Genomic DNA, 21,983 nt, shown 5'->3' on the forward strand with positions numbered 1-21,983 from the left:
ACAAAGGATATTTCCTAGACCTTTAACCTACATATGCATCTGACCTGCTGCTGTGGGACAGGAAACCCCAGAACTGCTCAGAACTGGAATAGATCATGACCTACCCTGGGGAATCACTGACCCTGCATTTCTCTGAGGCACTGGGACAGCCCCACCCTCCTGCTTGTGACCTGAGACTTCAGCTCACAGACTACTTCCTGCCTCTTTCTGAAGCAGCCTGACAGTTGGGATGTTGCTCCTGAATGGATTCACCTTTTCCTGCCTCTGGGTGTGTAAGTAGACATTTCCACATGCAAAGGGCAATGAAGTCATCCTCATTTCTGTTTCTTCAAATGCTGCTTCCTTTGTTCATGAGAATTTTCTCTTTGCTTGCAGTTGGACTTGGGCAGTTGGAGCAACCTGAAATGTCAGTCACCAAAGCAATAGGCGAGAGTGCCCAAATAGCCTGTAAAATCCCTCCAGACCTTAGCGACACAAATATACATTGGTACCGGCAGAAAGAAAATCAACAGTTTGACTATCTAATAAATGTCAGGCAAAACTATAATCAACGTCCCTTAGATGGGATAAACAAGAAAATTGAAGTAAGTAAAGATCGTCAAACTTCTACTTCAACCTTGAAAGTAAATTTCCTGAAGAAAGAAGATGAAGCCTTTTACTACTGTGCCATCTGGACTTAGCACAACATTAGAGCTTCTAGAACAGTCTGCATAAGAACCATCTCCCAGCTGTGCCAACCCACATCCTTCTCAGCAAGCACAGCCGCTTGCCACTTGATGCTCAGCTGAGAGGCCACCTGAGCCTTTCTCCGCAGTGCCCCAGAGCTTCCAGGCAACATCTCGAGTTCTATTTCTCCAGTAAGGTTTTGGAGACTGGAGTATGAAGGCAGGATGGCCCCACACTGTTTCCTACTCAGTTAGGGTGTCTGAGAGCTATTCAAATACAGGAAGGAGAGCTTGCAGCATGATCTGGTCTTTTGTCAATTCATTGCACAGAGGTTTGCTGCAAGTGAATGATTTAGAATTAAGTCAGGAGAGGGCAAAATATAAGGAGAGGCATGCATCCCACAGGGATATTTCCCTTTGTGGTTTCCTAGATCCTTTGCAAGCACTGGGGATTTTCAGAAACTGAGAAGTCTGTCTTCAGTTACAATCTATAGTTTATAATGCAGAAAGCTAGTGGCCATTTCACCTGAAAGTAAATAATCAGTTTACAGGGGTATATTAATGACCAAAGTACAATGCTCGGGAAGTGGTTCAATGTGACAAAGCTTGGTCCACAGCCTTGGAATCACAGCTGAATCAAAGCTCTATGCCTATCCTTCATTTATCTGCTAAGAAAATAATGAAAAGAAAAAGCAATAGCATCAAGAAAAGCAATAGGTCACAGAGCAAAATAAAAAAAAAAAAAAAAACCAGCATGCTATAGTTGGTGTGCTGGTTAGAAAGGGAGGGATTAGGATGAAGCAGATAACTGAGTGGGCTGGTTAGTGTGACCACAATGTGTTATATACATGTATGAAAGTCTCAAACAATAAATTAACAAAAAACAGTAATACATCCCCTTGCATCTCAGAAAGCAACAATATAGAAAACAATAGTTGATAATTAATGTTTATTCTGAGTTTAGTAGTGGGATCATTGAGTACATCCAAGGAACAAACACTAAAAGTATAAAACTAAAAATTCCTCTCCCATGCCCTTGAAATCTACTTTCTATAGACTGAAGTTCCAAGGGGGAAACTGCCTAGAATCTCCATGGTGGTAAGAATTGAAATGTTGTGGTTTTGAGGTCAAATTATCCTGGACTATCATTAACTACTTAATAATTGTTAATTGTCCTTGATAGTGTCTGAACAAGTATCTTTGTAACTAACAGATAAATCCTTTTGGAATATGTTGGCCACTATGAGATACTATCTGATGTCTATGGTAGAAATTTATGTAGTGATATTTTATTTGTATTTTAATAAATAAAGCTTGCCTGAAGTTCAGATAGTAAAACAGCTGCACCAATCAACCTTACAGATCAAGCAGTGATGACACATACTTTTAATCCCAGTAGCCACACTAGTTTGCCATAGAAACCGGCTAGTAGTGGTGGATGCCTTTAATCCTAACCCTGGAGAAGAATATAAAACAGGAGGAGATAGCTCTCAGACACAGTCTCATTCTGAGATTCCTGGAGGCCGGATCACCACTTCAGACTGAGGTAGAGGTAAGAGCCAGTGGGTGGCTGGTTGTTTTGCTTTTCTGACCTTCAGGTTGAACCCCAATTTCTGTCTCTGGGTTTTTACTAATCGTACTACAGATTTCCCCACTTTGCTATAACTCACCTGCTTAATATTTTCACCAAAGTATTTGAAAAGTGCCTTGGTTGATGAATTTGTTTTGTTCCATTACCACAAAAATTTCATTAAACTGTCCCGTGGAACACAGCATTTGTGGTCATCTCAACCCACGTTCCTGCACAATGATCCCTTATAGTTCCCTCTGAAATACTTCATCTTTTATTCCCATTGAAGTGAGAGCTATGTTTCACAAAGATACTTCAAAGAATTAATGGGGGAAAATTCTGATCTCGGAAAGTATCCTCAGGTAGGTGCTGTACTAATCACAACATTTGGGAGGTCAAGGAAAGAATGGCATGGTATTGGCAGCAACATAGTAAGATACTTAGTTCAGAGGGGAGGAGGACAGGGAAGGAGAGTGCAAGGCAGAAGAAAGTTTTTGATATTATTGATGTAATTAGTATTAATAATAGATATACTTACAATTTGGGCCTCTCCATGGTTTTGGTAAAGTTTTGGTAAAGTTGATAAAGATATTTCTGCATCTTTGGCCTGTAATTCTCCTCCATCTTCTATACATATTTAGGCTTGCTCTTTTCTGTGTGTCCCAAAGGCCTCGCATGTTGCATTCTTATGGCTAAGATTCACTGTTTTCTTTCACCTAATGATCCAATTCTTTCACGTTGCCTCCAAGTTCTTATATTCTGTTCTCCACATGATCATGCATTAGTTGACACTTTCCATTCTACTTTTCATAATGTGACCGACTGAATGTTCCACTTCCAGCATCATTTCTGATTGAATTTTCTTCCCTATCTCTCTCACTTTTGTCAGTTGTATTTTCAGATTCTCAATTGTCTTCATTATTGTTTTTTTTTTTTTCCTGAGACAGGGTTTACCTGTAGCTTTGAAGCCTGTCCTGAAACTAGCTCTTGTAGACCATTCTGACCTCGAACTCACAGAGATCCACTTGCCTCTGTCTCCCAAGTGCTGGGATTAAAAGAGTGCACCACCACCGCCTACTTTTCTCTTCATTATTTTATTCAGCTATTTGTTTGAATCTCTTAGAATTCATCTAGGACTTTTTTTTTTTTTTAAATTCTCTATGTAGCTCTGGTTGTCCTGGAACTTTCTTTGCGGACCAGACTGGCCTTGAACTCAGAAGATCCACCTGCCTCTGCCTTACAAGTATTGGACCACCATGTGTAGCTCAGGAGTTTATTCTTTTTTTAAATTTAAATGATTTTTTTAAATTTTATTTTTTATTCCATCCACAGTTCTCCCCTTGCCCTCCTCCTTCCTCCTCCCCACCTTCCCCCAAGTCCACCACCTATCCACTCCTAACAAGGGGTAAGGGCTCCCATGGGAAGTCAACAAGCACAGTTAGTTGGGGCAGGACCAAGCCCCTCCCCCCTGCATTAAAGTTGAGCATAGCATCCAACCATAGGGAATGAACTCCAATAAGCTAACTCATGCACCAGGGATAGATCCTGGTCCTATTGCCAGGTGCTTCACAGATAGTTCAAGCTTCACCACTGTCTCCCACATATGGAGGGTCTGGTTCGGTCCCATGGAGGCTCCACAGCTGTAGGTCTAGAGTTCATGAGTTTTCACGAGATTGGTTCAGCTGTCAGTCTTGGGGCAATCTGCCTGAAGAAGGCTTGTTCTTGTGGCTGAGGCAGGTGGGAGGGCGGGCTTTTGCCCTGGGGCCTTGGGCCTAGAGACTGGGCTGTCCAGCTGAGAGGCTGATCACCCACCTCTGGCCCACTCTGTGTAGTCAAGGGTGTATTTGTATCCATTTGAGCGTTAATTCATATTAACTGAATTCTCAGAATGTATTTATAATTAAAAAAACATTTTTCTGGAGTTTTGTGTAAATCATTCTCACTGGGAACTGCATATTTGGTAATTTTGGAAGAGACACAGTCTTGGCTTTTCCTATTCATCATGTTTTAACACTAGATTTACACACCTGAAGGTAATTTGCTGGTTCAGTTTTTGGTGTAAGTTTCTGGCCGGCCTTCACTGTGAGTGGGTGTTTAGATTAATGCTTGCTCTTTTCTTGGCTTAGTTGGTTTTATATCAGTTAGACGATGCTGAAGGTCAGCAATGGAGGCACTCCATACGGATTTATGAGTAAGGAAGCTGTACTGATGCCAGCACAGCTGGGAGGTATATTACCTCTGACCTCACCAGTTGGTGTTCTGCTTGAGTTGGCATGGAAATAATGGGGTGCCATAGTTGTCAGGGGTGTTGTCTTTAGAACTCAGGAAGCAGGCAATGTCTTCTGGTGGTGGGAGTTTGAGTACCAGAGATGAGTAGTGTCCTACCTGAGGAATGGGCAGCTTTTCTGGAGGGTTCTTTACATGATGGTGTAGTTTGGGATGACAAGAGTTGGCTCCGGTATGTTTAATTTATCTTTATTTTCCTTTATTTCTCAGTGCTTACTAAATCAATCTTTGTTACATACACACTCCCTGACATTGTGTGACTTTGGTTAAATTATGTATCTTTAATTAATTTTCAATGGAGAACAAAACAATATTAACCTTAATGAACTATTAAAAGGGCTCATCAAATAACACACATAAAGTTTTGTAATGCCCATACTAATCCCTCATTTGACAACTGAGGCATTAAACTGATGTTCTGGATTGTTAGCACCATATTAGTGCAGATAATTATTTAGAAAACTAAATATGTGCGGCTGTCTAAAATACACAGGTTTGTTTTTAATGCACATTAAAATGGTGCAAGGACATGTTATGTCATCTTTAAATTGTTCATTTAATGGAAAAACTTAAAAGCAAAACAAAGTCTAAAGCAAATTTTTTTGGCTGGGTGGTCAGAAGTCTAGAGTTGAGATGGATGTAAATTCTTCCTGCAACCTATTGCCACAGTTCTAGCAGAGGTCCTGGGTTTGGCTCCCAGCACTCACACAAAGGCCCACAACTGACTATAACTCCAGTTCCAGGGCATTCATGCCCTCTTCTGGCTTCTATTGACACTGAGCATGCACGCGCTATACAAAACATATATGCAGGCAAAATACTCACATAGGTAAAACTAGAATTTTAAGATTTACATTTAATACTATAATCAGGACATAATTTCTTCTACAGTCTTGTCCTCTCATCTGCATTGGTGACTGTGAGCCGACTGTTCATGGATGGTTGTTCTAATTACCAACTTCCATCTTTAGGGACAGAGTTCATGTCTGCTCATGTAACTTGAACCTGGGCTGCTGGGTCTGGGGATGACATGGTGGCCAGGTAGGCCTTTCAGGAGCTTCTCCTGTGCTCCAGGGGTTTCTGGCCATTCCTCTCCCCCATGGGTGAGTTTCAGATCACAGAATTATCTTCAGGGCTCCTCCCTCAGAATTTCAGAGCACCGAGTATTAATTTCCACTTTCTAGTGTAAATAAGGGATTTATAATTTTATGGAAGATAGAATTGTATAATTTTATTTCCTTATATGAGGGAGAACAAGAAATCATCAACGAAACCATTTCCTAGTTGCCACCACCCTGATAATAAATCATGTTGTCAAGAGATCGTGTGACTTCCTAGAGCATGAAAGGCTTGCTTCACCATCCTCGGTTGCTACATTTCCATTGCTATGACTGGAGAGCTTTCTCCCTTAAAAAGCCCCCAAATTACTGAAGGCACAACCTTGGTATTTCTGATAATAGAGGCATATTTGATGAATTATCTTAGCTGTTTTAGCAATATTAAGCATCTGGGAGTTAATTCTCAGAATGTTTCCTGCTAACATAGGAAAGCTGTTGGTTTGTGGCATGGCCCAGCCTCCTTCTGCTTTTAGCCTTCCCATTGTTTGTTGTACTTTCCAGTAACTGTTGCCTCAGAAAAGAGAACAGTTTGTGAGGTCAGTTCACAAGGAAATTTACAAACTCCTGGATAACACAAAACTTTCCAAAGGAATCCAGGTCAACTTTGTAAGACAGAGTTTCTAAATGTCTCATCATACTGAAGCTCAAGAGAGGGCTCATGTTTTTGTAGAAGGTCTGAGCAGTGTGACACCTCAACATGGATCAAGAAATTTTCAAAAGGGACAAAGCTCATAGTAATTCCCTCAGGTAAGAAAGTTATTTTACTGCTAACTTAGTAATGAGTAACCAATGAGATTTTTCTCACTTTTAGAAATTGAAAAACAATTGATCAACCGTATCCAGCCACAACTTCACAGTTATGAGTTATTGAAAATAGAAATAAAGCTATTTGTAAGCAATTTCTTCCTTCTTTGTCAGTCAGAAAACTGCAATCCTGTATTTAAAATGCATACACAGTAGAAGTTAGAATTCTGTGGAAGACTATTCATTAATATTGCTACTATATAAAGCTACTTTTCTGTCAAAGGTCTTTTAACTAATACTCCTCAAAGTGCAATTTTATTAATTTCTCCTCTATGTATTTGGGGAATTACAATATGTTTTTTCCTTTAGAAAATTGAAAGATTTCTATTCGTGATTATGATTACATACCTAAGGAGGTCAATTCATCCCTCTCTTTTACCTGCGAGAACGGATAGAATTTATGGCACTGAGACACTTGGATGCTGCCTACAAAAGGCTCAATTTAAAGGAATGTGGAACACTTCATAGCTCTGCATCTGCCTTGGATCATCTATGCACTCAGCTGATGAACAGTTTTTGTTCGGAATGTTAGAGATAAAAAGGCTAGACATGACATAAACTTTCCATTTAAGAGTTTCCTGCCCCTAAGGTTAGGTGTTGTGATTAGGCCTCACAAGACCTTGGACTGTGGCTTCCAGAAAGTCAGGTGGCTCTGGGGTCCCAGAATCCTTTCCACTCCTAATTTGTGTAGTAGTTATTGCTTTTAAAAATCCAAATTTAGGAAAAGCCTTTCAGATACAAAAGCATATAAAATCTGAAACACTTGTGGGTCTAAGCATTTTTGGATGAGTGATACTTGAAGTGTGGGCCAAGAAAAATTAGAGCATGCGGCCACAAATCATTCCATTAAAGGGAGAAATACATTAGAAAAAAAATTTGAAAGCTAGACATTGTGTTAAGGAGTATGTGCACCTTCAGCCATTATTCTATATTATTACAGAAACATTTATCTCCTTTCACAGAGGAAACACTAGGGCTGAGAGGCGTGATTTCTCCATAGTTACAGAACACACAACGGAGGCAAATATCATGTATTCCAATGTCACAAGCATGTTTTTGTTTTGTTTTACAGGGTTTCTCTGTAGCTTTGGAACCTGTCCTGGAAACTAGGTCTTGTAGACTAGGCTGGCCTTGAACTCACATTTCCTGTTCTGTGGCTTGATCTTTTACATGGATCTTTTCATTGGCACTTGATTCTAAACATTCACATTTGTATGATGACATGAAGCATCACATGAATGAAATGCTTCTGTTGTGAAGCCAAATTTAGCTTCTTTCTCCCATAAAAGATAATGGACATCTTTCTGAATATGTGTTCACTAGATGATTAAGGTGCTTCTTGGGTTATTTCTATAATGTGACTAGACAGTATGACATGACTCACTTTTACTTCTGTATTGGTATCAAATTTTATGGAAATATTGAAGATGTTAAAAGAAGGAAACTACATGAAATGCACTCCTTAGTTGCACAACTTAGAGTTATGTGACTTCATGATGAGATGGCTATGGACATAAACACAAGTTAGCCTATTCTGATGGATAGTGCAGAATTAAAACTTAGGGCTCTGGAAACATCAAGGAATCTTTCACTCAAAAGGAGGATTTCCAAGCAAGGACTAGCTTGTGAGATCATCATTAATAATTCAAATCCTGGGGTTGTGAATAGCAGCTCAGTTGTAGAATTCTTACATAGAATGTCAGGAGCTTGCAGGTAAATGTGAATTTACCTGTGAAATAATACAAGCCTTTATCAGTTGGAATTGGATCCTAGTAAGAAATCATGTTATAATTCATCTAGATGCCAGTTGTTCAATTTATCTGAATCATCAAATGCCTAAAGGTATTATTTATTATCTATTTACTAAATGTTTAAATACATGAATACTATTACTGGTTTATTAAAAGTAAATACATATTTAAAAGTATAAGTACATGCTAGGCTAAGAACTTATTTATACACAAAAAGCTTTTAAGGGAACAGATTTCTTCTTATAGTTATGAAATTTCCTATTGATCATAGGAGAATTGTTAAGATAGATAAATAAAAAAAAAACACCTGTTAGTATCATTCATAGCCATTATTCTGTAAAATTTCAATTCAGTCATTTATCCAGCATATTTTATTTATATTTACAAAAACCTGGGCAGAGTAGATTCATGATACTGGATCTAACTGTGTTTACTTGGTGCTGTGTTATGAAGCATCTACCTAACCATTATTCTTAAAATTATTCATATTTTCATTCATGGTTGTTCTGTGCTGTGAAGATAATGGCATTCCTCTTTAGTGGGTATTGTAAGAATTATTTAAAATTAAATATAGAAATTATCTAGCTCATTACCCGAGACTGGTAGATAATTAAATATTAACTTTTCCACAATTCAGGTTACTATTCCTTATAGATTTGTATGAACTCAGTAATGCAAATATATGGACAATCCCTAACACAGATCTCACATAGAACAGTCAGGATATGCATCATACTTATACTTTCTAAAACAAATACCCATTTCCAAAAGTTATTACAATTTAACATTCATCTTGTATTGGTAGAGAAAGCCTCACTCTACATTCTCTCATTTTGGATCTGCTTAAGTGCAGCCAGTATCCTAGCCAGAAAGCCAGGACTGAGAAACTTATCTCCCATCCTTCTCAAACAATCACCCCACAAGGTAGAAGGAGAAACAGCTATAGCACACAAACTGTGAATTGATTGTTTTCAATGCCTGTTTCCAAAACCCATTTAAGAAGAACTTAAACAATATCCACAAGGAGTCACTCGGCTAAGAAACAACAGGAGATCAAAAGGGGAAACAAAAAGGAGAAGCAGTTGTGGTTACCTAGTAAGAAACATTAAAATTTTATGCTTAAAGATAAAAGAAAATATAGTGAAACACACAGTTTTATTATTTGATTAAAAAGAAACAAATCATATTTTGAAATCTATGATAAATTTCAGAAAGGATTTCAGTGCACAAGACCTTCCAAAGGCAAGCAAAGCCCAGAGCAGGCACTGTCGTCCATTCACCGAGAGACGTGTTAAATGAACATAACACTGTCACCACATCAGTGCTGTGAACCTTTGACAGTTAGAGCCATGCATTTTTGGGAACTCTTAGAAGATAGGATCCAATATGGTGGACCTGCGATGATCGCATAGCCTGGCCATCTGCTGTTCCTCTAGTCTACTGGCGTTGAGACTAAGTCAGGAGTTTTAGGCTGCGCGTCAGAATGAGCTGGCTTGAATCCATTTGCAGCTGTTCTTTCTGGGAAAAGATAGGATTTTCATGTGACATGCTGCTGACTTGGGGCAGAACAGCTCTTCTGGATAACAGAAGTGAAGTATTTTCGTTCACGGATACACACTCGGTTGCAGCCAAGCAGGGCTCTCTTGGTTGCCTTTCACATGAAGCTAAGACAGATGATGCCCCTGAAGCTGGTGTGCGAAAGGTACTTTTGCTGAGATCATCACCTTGGGAATTCCATCAAAGTCAGAGCAGAGCAGAATGCAAAGAGGACAGAGGACTTCATTTTGCTCATATTCACCATGGATATGAGATCCCTAAATGCATAATTCTCAAGAGTAAGTGCAAGGCTTGGTCCAGTGCAAGTAAAATGTCATGCTGGAGCAATCATAGAACACAAATTCCTCTAGTTAAACTGGTTCACACTAGTACAGCTGTTTTAGGATAAAGAGATGATGCCTCCAAGACCATTTGATTTGCTCAGAGACACAATCTGTCATACACATATGTTGCCAACTGAAGCTCAAGAATCAGGAACTTTAAAGTTGTTTTGTCTGTGTTGAGTCACTGTGGAGTTTTTAGCAGAAAATCTTGAGCCCAAGAACAATACTTGTCAATGATTTTACTCTTTCTAGGGTTAGAGGGAAGGAAAAAGACAACCAAACCAGAAAATAGTAGGAGTACCAAGGAGAAATGAACATGATGGAGATGGCTGTAGAAATTTTACAAGAATTTTTGATATAAACAATTTTATTAAAGAATATGAACATTGTACGAATAACATAATAAGATTTAGCTTTATGTATGTGTGAACTATAAAACGCTAATACACAAACTATGCAATACTTACATGTAACAATCAAACGTAGGTGACTATTAGTGAAAGCTTATTTGGACAAGTAGATAGTAAACCACATCGTGTTGACAAATTCTAGGAGAAGCATAGAGTTTAAACTTGGATGCCAGAGATGGATCAAGTGTCTCTTAAATCAGATAAATTTATATTCAGACACATTTGAGAAACATATTCCTATTTTATCTTAGTAATGCTTCAACTCTAAATGAAACAAAAAGTTAAAGTTTTTTCTAAAGCCAAACAGAACATGTAAGTGTATAACTCTGTAAGATTGTTTAAAGAAGTCATAGATTTGTCTCCAAATCTACAGTTCTAGACACTGTCAATCATTGAGAAGGGAAAGTTTAAAAACAGTACAGCTCTCAAGCCTAGAGTGCTTTAGATGTGGAAATGAGATGCTGTGGGATGACAGAGAAAAAGTAAGAGCTGCAGAACTGGGCAGAGATCCACAGGCACAGGCAAGGGATCAACTCAGTGCATGCTAATGTACAATGGAGGAAACAGCCACTAAAACAGGCAACTTGCCTCGCGACATCTCATATGTGAGATCATACAAAAGAAGCACATTTGAGAGTCATCTAGGTGGAGGGTGGGCTAATTGAATTGCTAATGCATGGGAGAGTGATTTAGCCAGATAGGCTAAGAGACAAGTGCGGGGGGGGGGGGGGGGGGACACGACTAGCCATTAGGGAGTGTAGATCCCAGTCCTCAGAGACATAATATAGTTATTCTCAATACTCCTTCATCCATCTTGAAAATGTGATCTAATCTGAAAAAACACAGGACATGTAGCAAAAAATCCATGCTGGCTTGTGGAACAACAAAAGACATATTTCAATTAGGCTCCTCCAGTCAACAGCTGACTTCTAGAAGTCATGCAAAAACCTCTACTAATCATGTATCTCTAAAATGAGGACAATAGTAAATCTCTGCAACCTATGAAGGGTGAAAGTCTACAGTGGGTGCTAACTCAGTCATAATTTGTCTTCCTAGCACAGTGTTCCAGATTCTGCCAAATCCATGTAACAGTTGAATCTCCCTGGTAATTCTCTTTTTATATTTTATATTTTCCTACAGGCAAACGCTTCGATTCAGACATTTCCCCCAAGCCTACCATTTTTCTCCCTTCTGTTGCTGAAACGAATCTCCATAAGGCTGGGACATACCTTTGTCTCCTCGAGAAATTCTTCCCTGATGTTATAAGTGTATATTGGAGAGAAAAGGGTAGCGATAAGGTTCTGGAATCTCAAGAGGGAAATACCATGAAGACTAAAGATACATACATGAAGTTAAGTTGGCTGACTGTCGCCGAAGATTCAATGAATAAAGAGTATGGATGCATAGTCAAACATGAAAACAATCCGCGAGGAGCTGATCAAGAGATTCTCTTTCCTCCCATAGATAGAGGTATGTATATATTAACGTAAATGTGTTTCCAGAAAGCATATGTAAAAGGGAATGACCCTATTGTTATAATATGTATTGATAAAAAAATGAATCTTTCTTAAATCTTACTACATATATTATAAACACAAAACCAGGCATGTCTCACAGAATGTTATAGGATAAAATAGCAAAATGTTTGTTTTTAATTTACTCAGCCTCAGTTATACTATGTAAAATATGTAAATACTAAACAAAATATTTTTTAGAATTGATGCGTGAATTAAATGAAACAACATATCTAAAGGCATCTAGCCATTTAGTGCATAAAATGTTGAAATGCCGTTTCCACTTTTGCTGTCTGCACTTGATTCAGACACCAGAACAACACACACCTTTCAGAAATGTTCTACCGTGTAAAATAAACAAAACTTCCAAATTCAATGTAAATGCACTAAGTTTTGTCTTTAAGTTAATTTAGTTTTTAACTGACAAGATAGTGCTCATATAAAAATCATATTCAATAAAATAGTAGATCTATTTGGCCATTGAAGATTTATGGCAGTCCTGAGGGTTCTGATTTTTGCTTTATATGTTCATAGCATTCTTAATTTAAGTGTGGATGAGGCTCACATATACAACATGTTTCTGTTTCCATGGTGAGTTGTTCTCTTGCCATTTGTAACTTCAGCCACTTGGGTAAACATTTGCTGTGTCACCTAATGCCAGCTCTGAGTGAGATGTGGATGAAGAGGATGAGGTAGTGACCCAGCGGCTCCACTGAAGAGCTCGTACTCTATTTCACATCATTTAGAACCATGCATCATTCAGGAGCCGTGTCCTAGACACAGCTAGGCAGAAGAGTGAGTGGGCAAAGACAGGTAGTGGGCCAGTAGCGAGCTCTCCATATGGGCGTGTTCTTCTCCTGAGTCTTGAAAGCATACCTAAGGACCCAGGGGGACAGAGAAAAAGAATCCATTATTTTTCCCATGTGGTTGACAAAACCCTATTGATCTAGTAGAGAAATACACAAAGGACAAAACATGGGGACATCTTTGCCATTCAGCCATTACACGTTCTCATTAAGTCTTCATCCTCTAGAATACTTTATTTCAGCAGTGGCCAGTGAAGTCTGTAAAGATGCTCACCTTTGCCTAGGGTTTTTATGAATAGAAAACAAATTAATAGCAATGAAGGAAGTTGTTGTTGTTTGCCACAGCGTAGCAAATCATGACAAGAGAGTCCCCATGTTCAGTTTCCAGCTTAAAGAGATAAAGGCAAGACAAATATACAAAACTGGAAGTTAACGTAATTATGTTGTGAATTTTCTAGTGGTCAAGGAAAAATAAAGAAGGGTAAAACCATTGGTGATGAATGCATGCAGAGGAGAGGTTCCAGTTATTATAATTTACTTATAATGGACTCTGAAAAAAGTGTTTACTATGCGTGCCTCACGCAGGAAAGAAATAAAGGCATTTTTGGTAACAGCTTTCAGCAAAGAACTTCTAATGCTGTCTCTGGGAAGACGTTTTGTTTTGTGTAGTTTGTCTTGACTTAAAAAAAAAAACTTAATGAGATGATTATCAAAGGACATGCAGCTGATCGCTAACACTGCAATTACCTTAGTTTGAGTTTAGAAATTCATAGATTATATTCTTAGTAACCCTATATATTCCTTCATACCTCAGTAAGTTCATGCTGGTAAAGATTTTATTTATCTTTTAGATAATAAAATTACTAAAAGGATAAAAATAGATTTCTAGAGCCATTAAAGCAGATCTTGAAGACAGAAAGCAAACATGACTATATTTACATTTTTGCCAAACACACCCAAATCCATTTTAATGCACACAGAACTTGTTCTTCAGTAACATTCCACAGTAAAAAGAAATCCACACCTATGAGAACATATTTAGCCGAAGAATAAGCTCAAAGAACCGGTGTGTGCTTCTCTAATACTAAAATAAGCAAGCACATTATTTTTGTTTTTTCTAAAAAAAAAAAACCCATAGGAACCCCTGTCTCAAGTTTCACAAAGGAAACTAGAAATATAACTTGGATTATCTGTTCATCCCCAGAAATAACTGCACTGGGACCTTCAGATATTATAGTAAAAAGAATTGAAATCTAAGCAGGTTTTTCTTTATCTCTTTTTCTTTTTTTTTCTTCCTTCCTTCCTTCCTTCCTTCCTTTTTTTTTTTTTTTTTTTTTTTTTTTTTTTTTTTTTTTTTTTGTGACAGGGTCCTACTCTGTAGACATGGCTGGCCTGGAATTTACTGGATAGACCAGGCTTGATTTTTTTTTTCACGGTGCGACACATCAACACAACAAGTCAAGTATATGCAAGCTCACATGTCAACCAATATTTTGCTTAGTTTTCTACTGAGCATGAATTTATACATCCTCTCTTTTGAAGCAGAAGCTTTTCTAGTACCTATGAGCACAGAAGAAAAGTGGGTCTGGGAGGGAAGTTTTAGGAAGTTTTACATTGAGATTAGGATAATGGTGCAATCTTTGTAAACTTCAATGTGTTCACATGCAGAAACATCTTATATGAATGTCACCCGCAGAATTACATGCAGTGCAATTAATGTTTCTGGGATTGCAGGGCTCATATTATAATGGATGTCTTTCTATTGACATTATATTTAATGTGCAAATGTGTACAAATAGGTATATGAATATATTCACACACATATATATTGTGAAGTCATAGCCATAGATAGTTGATTAATGTTTGCTTTTTTCCCTTTAGTTGCCAACATCATTGATCCCACAGAAGCTTCTTTGAAAACTGAAAATGGTAAGTTTTAGGTTATATTGTCTTCCTCTTAGTCATCTAAACATTTGAATCCACCTTGCTTTCAGTACAAAAACAGAACAACTGAATTTTGCCGAACAGACTGAGTGACATTTATAGAAATCAGTCATTCCCTTGACATCATATTAACATAGTAAATTAACAAATGAGAGTTCAGTGAGATGCTCTGAACAACTTCAAAGAAGACCCTAGTCCATCCACCCATCCATCTATCTAATCACCCCACTACCCATCCATCCATCCATCCATCCATCCATCCATCCATCCATCCATCCACCTACCCACCCCAACATTCATCCACCCAACCACCCCATCCATCTATCCATCCATCCTACCACCCCACTACACATCCATTTGCTCATCCTTTAATGACTGGGAAAACTGTGATATCAAGTTATTCTAGCATTGCTTATAAACATTGATAAATAAAACCAACACCTCAATTTCAATTCAGAGAACCAGACACTTAAAAAAACTACACAGGCTTATCTTGTCTCTTCCCAGAATGTGGCTACAGAAACATGCACAGAAATGAAGAGAAAACAATGTATTCTTTATAGGATAGTTCATTTTGGAGGATAATAAATTCAGGGCTTGAGGGCAAAGGGTTGCTCATCTAGAAAAAGATGAACTGCCACGTATCAAAAGGCATTGTAGCTGTAGTCCATGACCTGCAATTACACACAATTCAGAACCCCCCTTTTTGTTAGTGTACAAACAATGTTGTTTTTTTTGTTTGTTTGATTTTATTTATTTATTTTTTTTTTTGAGACAGGGTTTCTCTGTGGTTTTGGAGCCTGTCCTGGAACTAGCTCTTGTAGACCAGGCTGGTCTCTAACTCACAGAGATCCGCCTGCCTCTGCCTCCCAAGTGCTGGGATTAAAGGCGTGCACCACCACCGCCCGGCAAACAATGGGTTTTATGACACCATTTTCATGCATGTGTACTTTCACTTTGCTCCTCTTTTCCCCTGGTTACCATCACTAGCTCTTCTTCTCCACTCTTGTTGGAATCCACAATTCCTCCTTCATATTTATGTATTCATAACCTCTACAACTCAGAGACATCATACAGCATCTGTCCTTGTAAGTCAGTTTTATTGTTTTACATGATAATCTCCACGTCCTTCATTAACCCTCAGATGATAATTTCTTCCTTTCAAAATTATTTTTAATGCTTTTAACTGAAAGAGAATTACATCCCACTTCCCATTTACCTTTCTTTTCTCCAGCACCTTCCAGTTATTCTCCCCCAATCTCCTCCAGTGCCCCAGACTTCAAAGTTGACAGCCTCTTTTGGAATGTGTGTGTGTGTGTGTGTGTGTGTGTGTGCATGCATGTGTGTGTCTCTCTGTGTGTCTGTGTCTGTGTTCATTTGCAAAAATATTTAAGTAGAACCTGCGGAATCTATTTTTGTTATTTGTATGTATATGGTTTTAAAGCTGACTACTCTACATTGGACAATCAATAAGGAGTTTCATCCCTGAGAGAGGCTAATTCTCCTTTCAGAAGTCAATAGTTTCCTGTAGTTCTTTGTGGGACCCCAAGTTTTCTCCCTTCTACATTAACATGTCCACTGATATTGTTGCTGTTTCCATCTTGTTTATGCAGCCCTTTCTGGGACAGATTGTTTCACAGAAGACTTCCTGGTATTGTGGCTACAGTCTGTCTTCTTCCTCTTGCGGGATGTCCCCTAGTCGTAGGTGCAGGAACTGTGATGTTGATGTAGATGTATACATCAGGACTGGGTTTTCACAATTCATTGATCTCTGCATTGTGTCCGGTTGTCCTTTTCTGTTTTGGTCTTCATTTGGTGAAAAAGGAAACTTCTTTGATGAGGGGCAAGAGCTACTCTTTTTGTAGGTATAATGTTTAGAACATAGTAAAAAATTGTGCCGATCTAGTAAATTGGTAGTAGTAGATTTTTTTTTCCTAAGGTTTATGACTTCACTAGGCTGGGAAACTGGTTAGTTTCCAGTACCAGCTAGATTTCCACCTATAGAATTGGCCTTAACTCCAATTAGTAGTGAAATAGTGTATCCCAGGTGTGGTGAAAAATAAGCTATGTACACTTCACTAACTTTGAAATTTTTGTGTACAAAAACAGGTGACAACTGTTTTCTTTTTTTTTTTTTTTTTGGTTTTTCGAGACAGGGTTTCTCTGTGGTTTTGGAGCCTGTCCTGGAACTAGCTCTTGTAGACCAGGCTGGTCTCGAACTCACAGAGATCCGCCTGCCTCTGCCTCCCAAGTGCTGGGATTAAAGGCGTGCGCCACCACCGCCCGGCGGTGACAACTGTTTTCTATGGAATTTCAGAGTAACATCAATTATTCTGGGAATTGCAAGCTTTATATTGTTTAATATGGCTTCTCCAGTCTCTGCATCAATTAATACAAACTGCATTTGTATTAATACACACACTTTCAAATAATAAACATGAATAACTAAGTAGCACTTTAATTTCTTTCAGCTTTCACAACTATTAATCCCAGAGAAAGTGTTCTGAGACATGAAAATGGTAAGTTTTAATTTATTCTTGCCTTTGTCTCATGAGAAACTGGTTTTCTCCTCTATATCATCTCACTTTCTGACCATCTTTGGATTAATGTTAAAAAGCAAACAAACAATTAAGCTAGACTGCCTGGCCAGTTAGCCTAAGGCAGCTCTTCTTTCAGTGACTACCAGAATGTAACCAAGTCAAACATTTTTACATGTGTTATGAGGATCAAACTTAGATTGCTATGTTTTCAAGACAAGCACTTTTAGCAACGAATTTATTTTCCAAACAAAGAAACTGTCATAAAGAAGTCATATAAGATTTTGACTGTATCTTTAAAGCCTAATTCTTTCTTACACATGGAGTCATTCAGAATTTAACTCATTTAAGTCCTACTATGAAATTAAATACAATGAATGTGAGTCATTTAATACATTGCCTGGTATAGCAATAATCACTCTACAAGTATGAGCTTTCATTATCACTTCTATCTGATGAGATCAATCTCTCTCCCCCCACCCCCTCTCTCATACATACACATTTTGTAAACTGAGACTTTTTTGTTTCCCAGCCACCTAGACCCAAATAATCACCCATAAACGATATTAATTACAACACTGTTTGGCCAATGACTCAAGAGTATTCCTAGTTTGCTCTTATATCTTAAATCAATCCATTTCTATTAACTTACATATCACCATGAGGCTGTGGCCTATCAGTAAGGGCCCAGTATCCTTCTCTTTTGGCAGCTATTTGGCGTCTGCCTAACTCCATCTTCTTTCTCTATCTCTGCTTTGATTATCTGCCTTGCTATATTCTGCCCTGCCATAGATCAAAGCAGCTTCTTCATTAACCAATGGTAATATAATATATTCACGGAATACACACACACACAGAACATGTCAAATAATAGCCATGGTAACTCACTAGAACTTTTTCTCATTTCTTCTAGTTAATAATTCTACTGATCTGGAAGCTTGCTTGGAAAGAAGAAAGGGTATGTCTTATGGTCTGTTTACCTTTATTTTATTAGAGAGAACATGATCTTAATCTTTGTAACTTTGAACTTCTCTGATTTAAAGAAAAGCATAATGACTGGAATTGCATGATAAACTGAGTGATGGTGTAATTGGACCCATTACTTCCTAGTCAACAACTGATCTTCATACAGTACGAGTTTGATAAGAGGCTTCAGAATCTTTAGTAGGTTTTCGTTTTTCTCCTGGTACTCATCACATTTGCTGCACTTACAGAGTTCATTTTAGACAAAAGGCCCTTGATTTGGGTTTCTGTGTATATGTTGCATACTGCATTTTCTTTCCTCATACACTGTAATAGTTTCCTCCATGTTTCAGATGTGTAAGCAAATATTAAGTCCTCTGGACATGTCACAATCCATATCTGGGGGGTGGGTTCCAACTCAGATCATCAAATGGCAATTTGATCATTACTCAGTTGTGTATTTTCCCTCTAATTCAGTGTAAGGAATTGCCTATGGTGCAATATCACATGATTTGGGAATGGACCTGAACAAGGACAGAGTTTGCAATATTCAGTATTTGAGATCTCTTATGCAGGAAAAAAAAAAAAAAAAAAAAAAAAACATGGCCTTGACTCACTAAGTGGTTACTGTGGTTTTCCAATTCCAACATTGTTTTAATTGATGACAACACATATTTCTTATAAAACTGCAAAATATTTTGGTTCCAATTGCCCATTATAAACTAATGAGAGCCTTGAGAGAGACCGGTGAGAGTCTTGGGAAATCTGGATTGACAAGTTCCTTCAGGCTTTTCAGAAGTGCCCTTGTGTAGAACCTCCCATGTACCCTGTTGTGCTGCCATTGCTTTTCCATGGACAGCGCCTCCTGATAGCACTGCAGGCAGTGTCTACAACGCTGCATATGCTCTGCTCTGTATTTATGGTTTTTTTTTGTTACTCTATTTTCTACTTCTTTTTTTTTATTAATTAATTAATTTATTTAATTATTAAAGATTTCTGCCTCTTCCCCGCCACCACCTCCCAATCCCTCCCCCTCCCCCAATCAAGTCTTCCTTCCTCCTCAGCCCAAAGAGCAAGCAGGTTTCTCTGCCCTGTGGGAGGTCCAAGGACCACCCACCTCCATCCAGGTCTATTAAGGTGAGCATCCAAACTACCTGGGCTCCCACAAAGCCATTACGTGCAATAGGATCAAGAACCCATTGCCATTGTTCTTCAGTTCTCAGTAGTCCTCATTGTCCATTATGTTCAGCGAGACCCGTTTTGTCCCATGCTTTTTCAGACCCCGGCCAGCTGGCCTTGGTGAGTTCCCGATAGAACATCCCCATTGCCTCAGTGTGTGGGTGCACCCCTCGCAGTCCTGAGTTCCTTGCTTGTGCTCACTCTCCTTCTGCTCCTCCTTTGGATCGTGAGACTTCAGTCCAGTGCTCCAATGTATTTATGTTTATATTCTACATCTGGGGTGATAGTTACACTTGGAGATGTAAAAGAGTTCTTTAAAGTCACTTCTGTGGACTAAGACTTCAGCTGTGCTTACTCAGTACCTTTTAGGCAAACTACCTTTCTGTGCCCCCTGCAAATGGAAATGAAAATAATTCCTTCATCAATAGCTATCAACTTATTGAAAAGATTAAAGTTTCATGAGCAAAAATGTCAGAATATTGTTTATAATTTGCTTTGTACATGATGGATATTATTTGCTTTATTTAGAAACACTGAAAGTGAAGAATTCTAAACTTATTCCCCATTTAACCTTCAAAAGGATCCATCTACCCCAAGTGAAATTTCTCTTTTCAGTAGTAGGAAGATTATAAATGAACTTATCAGGGGTTGTTATCAATCTGACTTCCAAGATGAGTCCTCTTGCTGGTTCTGGTAAGAGTGCTAGATGTTGTTACTCAATTCAGGTCACCAGAAAAAAAGTCCCCTATATGTTCTATTCTGTCAAAAGAGCAGAGGGAACTAACTACAGGATTCTCTTAGATCAGCTGCAGCTTCAAGTTACCAATACCTTGGCATTTTACACCTACCTCGGCCTGTTCTCCAAGAGTGTGGTCCACTTGGCCTTCGTTATCTTCTGTCTGTGTAGACGAGCAGCAGTGCATCGTGATGGCCAAAGTTCATGATGGATGATGCAACAGGAAACAGGAAGGTCATGTGGTTTGCATCCTTTTTCTGCCCTCAATGTTTTATGAGGGTCTAGCTGGATGTGCTTGCTGCTTTGAGCTCCTCAAGGTCACATATGAGGAATTTAGTATCCTTACTATACAGATGTTTTCAACAAATAGCCCATGAGAGCACCCAGCCATCCTGACCCATCTTCTCTCAGTGCCCAGCGACCCCCAGCCCCACCCAACAGCCCAGAGCATCACAGGCCCAATGTAGACAAACTGCAACTTTTAGTCTGCCCACTTCATGTTTTTCAACCAGATAATGCCCTAAAAGCCTCGACATCGTATGCTCTGAAGAACTTGAACTCTGTGCTTTGTTTGCTAAATACAATAAAAATCATGTCTACCTTTGATGTGTGCTTTTATTTGTGACAGTGACTGAAATTTCAAGGTATAAAGCAACACGACAATCTAGTTATGACATGCAATGCTTGTTCATAACAAGGTCCAAAACTATATTCCTAAGTTTGTCCCTAAGATGGTGGCTGGGTCAATATTCTGGAGCTGTGGGTCCTAGGAGCTGCAGCCAAGTGGAGAAGCCCAAATGATTGTTCTCCCAGGGTAAACTAGGCCTGGCTCATTTGGCTTAAGCCATTTCCATGGAAACAGGTCTAGTAGGATGTGAGCAATGTGGTCAACTCTGTTCCTGTTTCACAGTATCGTACTTCCCAATCCTCACACTGTTCCCAGGAGAGTGGCCCAAACTCCACAGAGGAGTTGGGAAAGTGAGGCAGAGATGGGTAGAAATTCTCCTACAACTATACAGCTTATAAAAACTGCAGATAGGTTTGAGCCCAGGCTGCCTGGCTTCAGTAGCCCAACTATTTCCTTCTAAAGCATTTGATTATGGAGCAGAAACAAGGTATTCCTCAGGAAAACCTTCCTCACAAGACTAGGAACTACTCAAGGGAATTGTTTGTTGTGAGGAGGGAGGCAGCTTTTTTGTTCCCGTCTGCTTAACCTCAAAATAATCACACAGAAACCATATTATTTAAATCACTGCTTGGCCCATTAGCTCTAACTTCTTATTGGCTAACTCTTACATCTTAATTTAACCCATTTCCATTAATCTGTGTATAGCTATATGGCAGTGGCTTAACAAAAAGTTCTCAGCGTCTGTCTTTGGTGGTGGCTCCATCGCTTCTCCTCAACTCCGCCCTTCTTTCTCCCAGCATTCAGCTTAGTGTCCCCCCCCAACCAGCTCTGTTCCCCTATAGCTCTGCTATAGGATCAAAAGCAGTTCCTTTATTCATTAATGGTAATCACAAAACACAGAGGGAAATCCCACATTAATTGTCTGTCTACGTTTGCTCTCCTGGTTTTATGTTGGTATTAAAATTACAGAGCAGAAGCCCAGCCTGACATTGGGCTGTCTAAGCAAGGCCAACTCCCACACAGACTTCCTGTCCACCAAACACGTTGCTGTATTGAATGGCTCATGTTGGGATAAAATAAATTCGGGAGCGGAAGTCTGCACCCATGTGCACTCAGTAGAAGATGAAGATTCATATAGTCCCACACAAAGTCTGGTCTTAGTCGTAGCCTTTCTTGCAGAACTTTGAATATT

The 21,983-nt window shown here is 38.9% G+C and overlaps 1 gene segment (V, D, J or C); it reads left to right on the forward strand.

The window, feature by feature from the left end:
• The first annotated feature begins 229 nt into the window (after positions 1–229).
• Positions 230–20,654, forward strand: LOC130886032 (T-cell receptor gamma chain C region 5/10-13-like). The segment is given in 7 exon segments: positions 230–272; positions 376–671; positions 6,323–6,386; positions 11,625–11,954; positions 17,220–17,267; positions 18,199–18,243; positions 20,229–20,654. Coding segments are annotated over 7 exon segments (969 nt in total).
• Positions 20,655–21,983: the final 1,329 nt, after the last annotated feature.

This window comes from Chionomys nivalis, chromosome 13, assembly GCF_950005125.1.
Source record: "Chionomys nivalis chromosome 13, mChiNiv1.1, whole genome shotgun sequence".
Taxonomy (NCBI): domain Eukaryota; kingdom Metazoa; phylum Chordata; class Mammalia; order Rodentia; family Cricetidae; genus Chionomys; species Chionomys nivalis.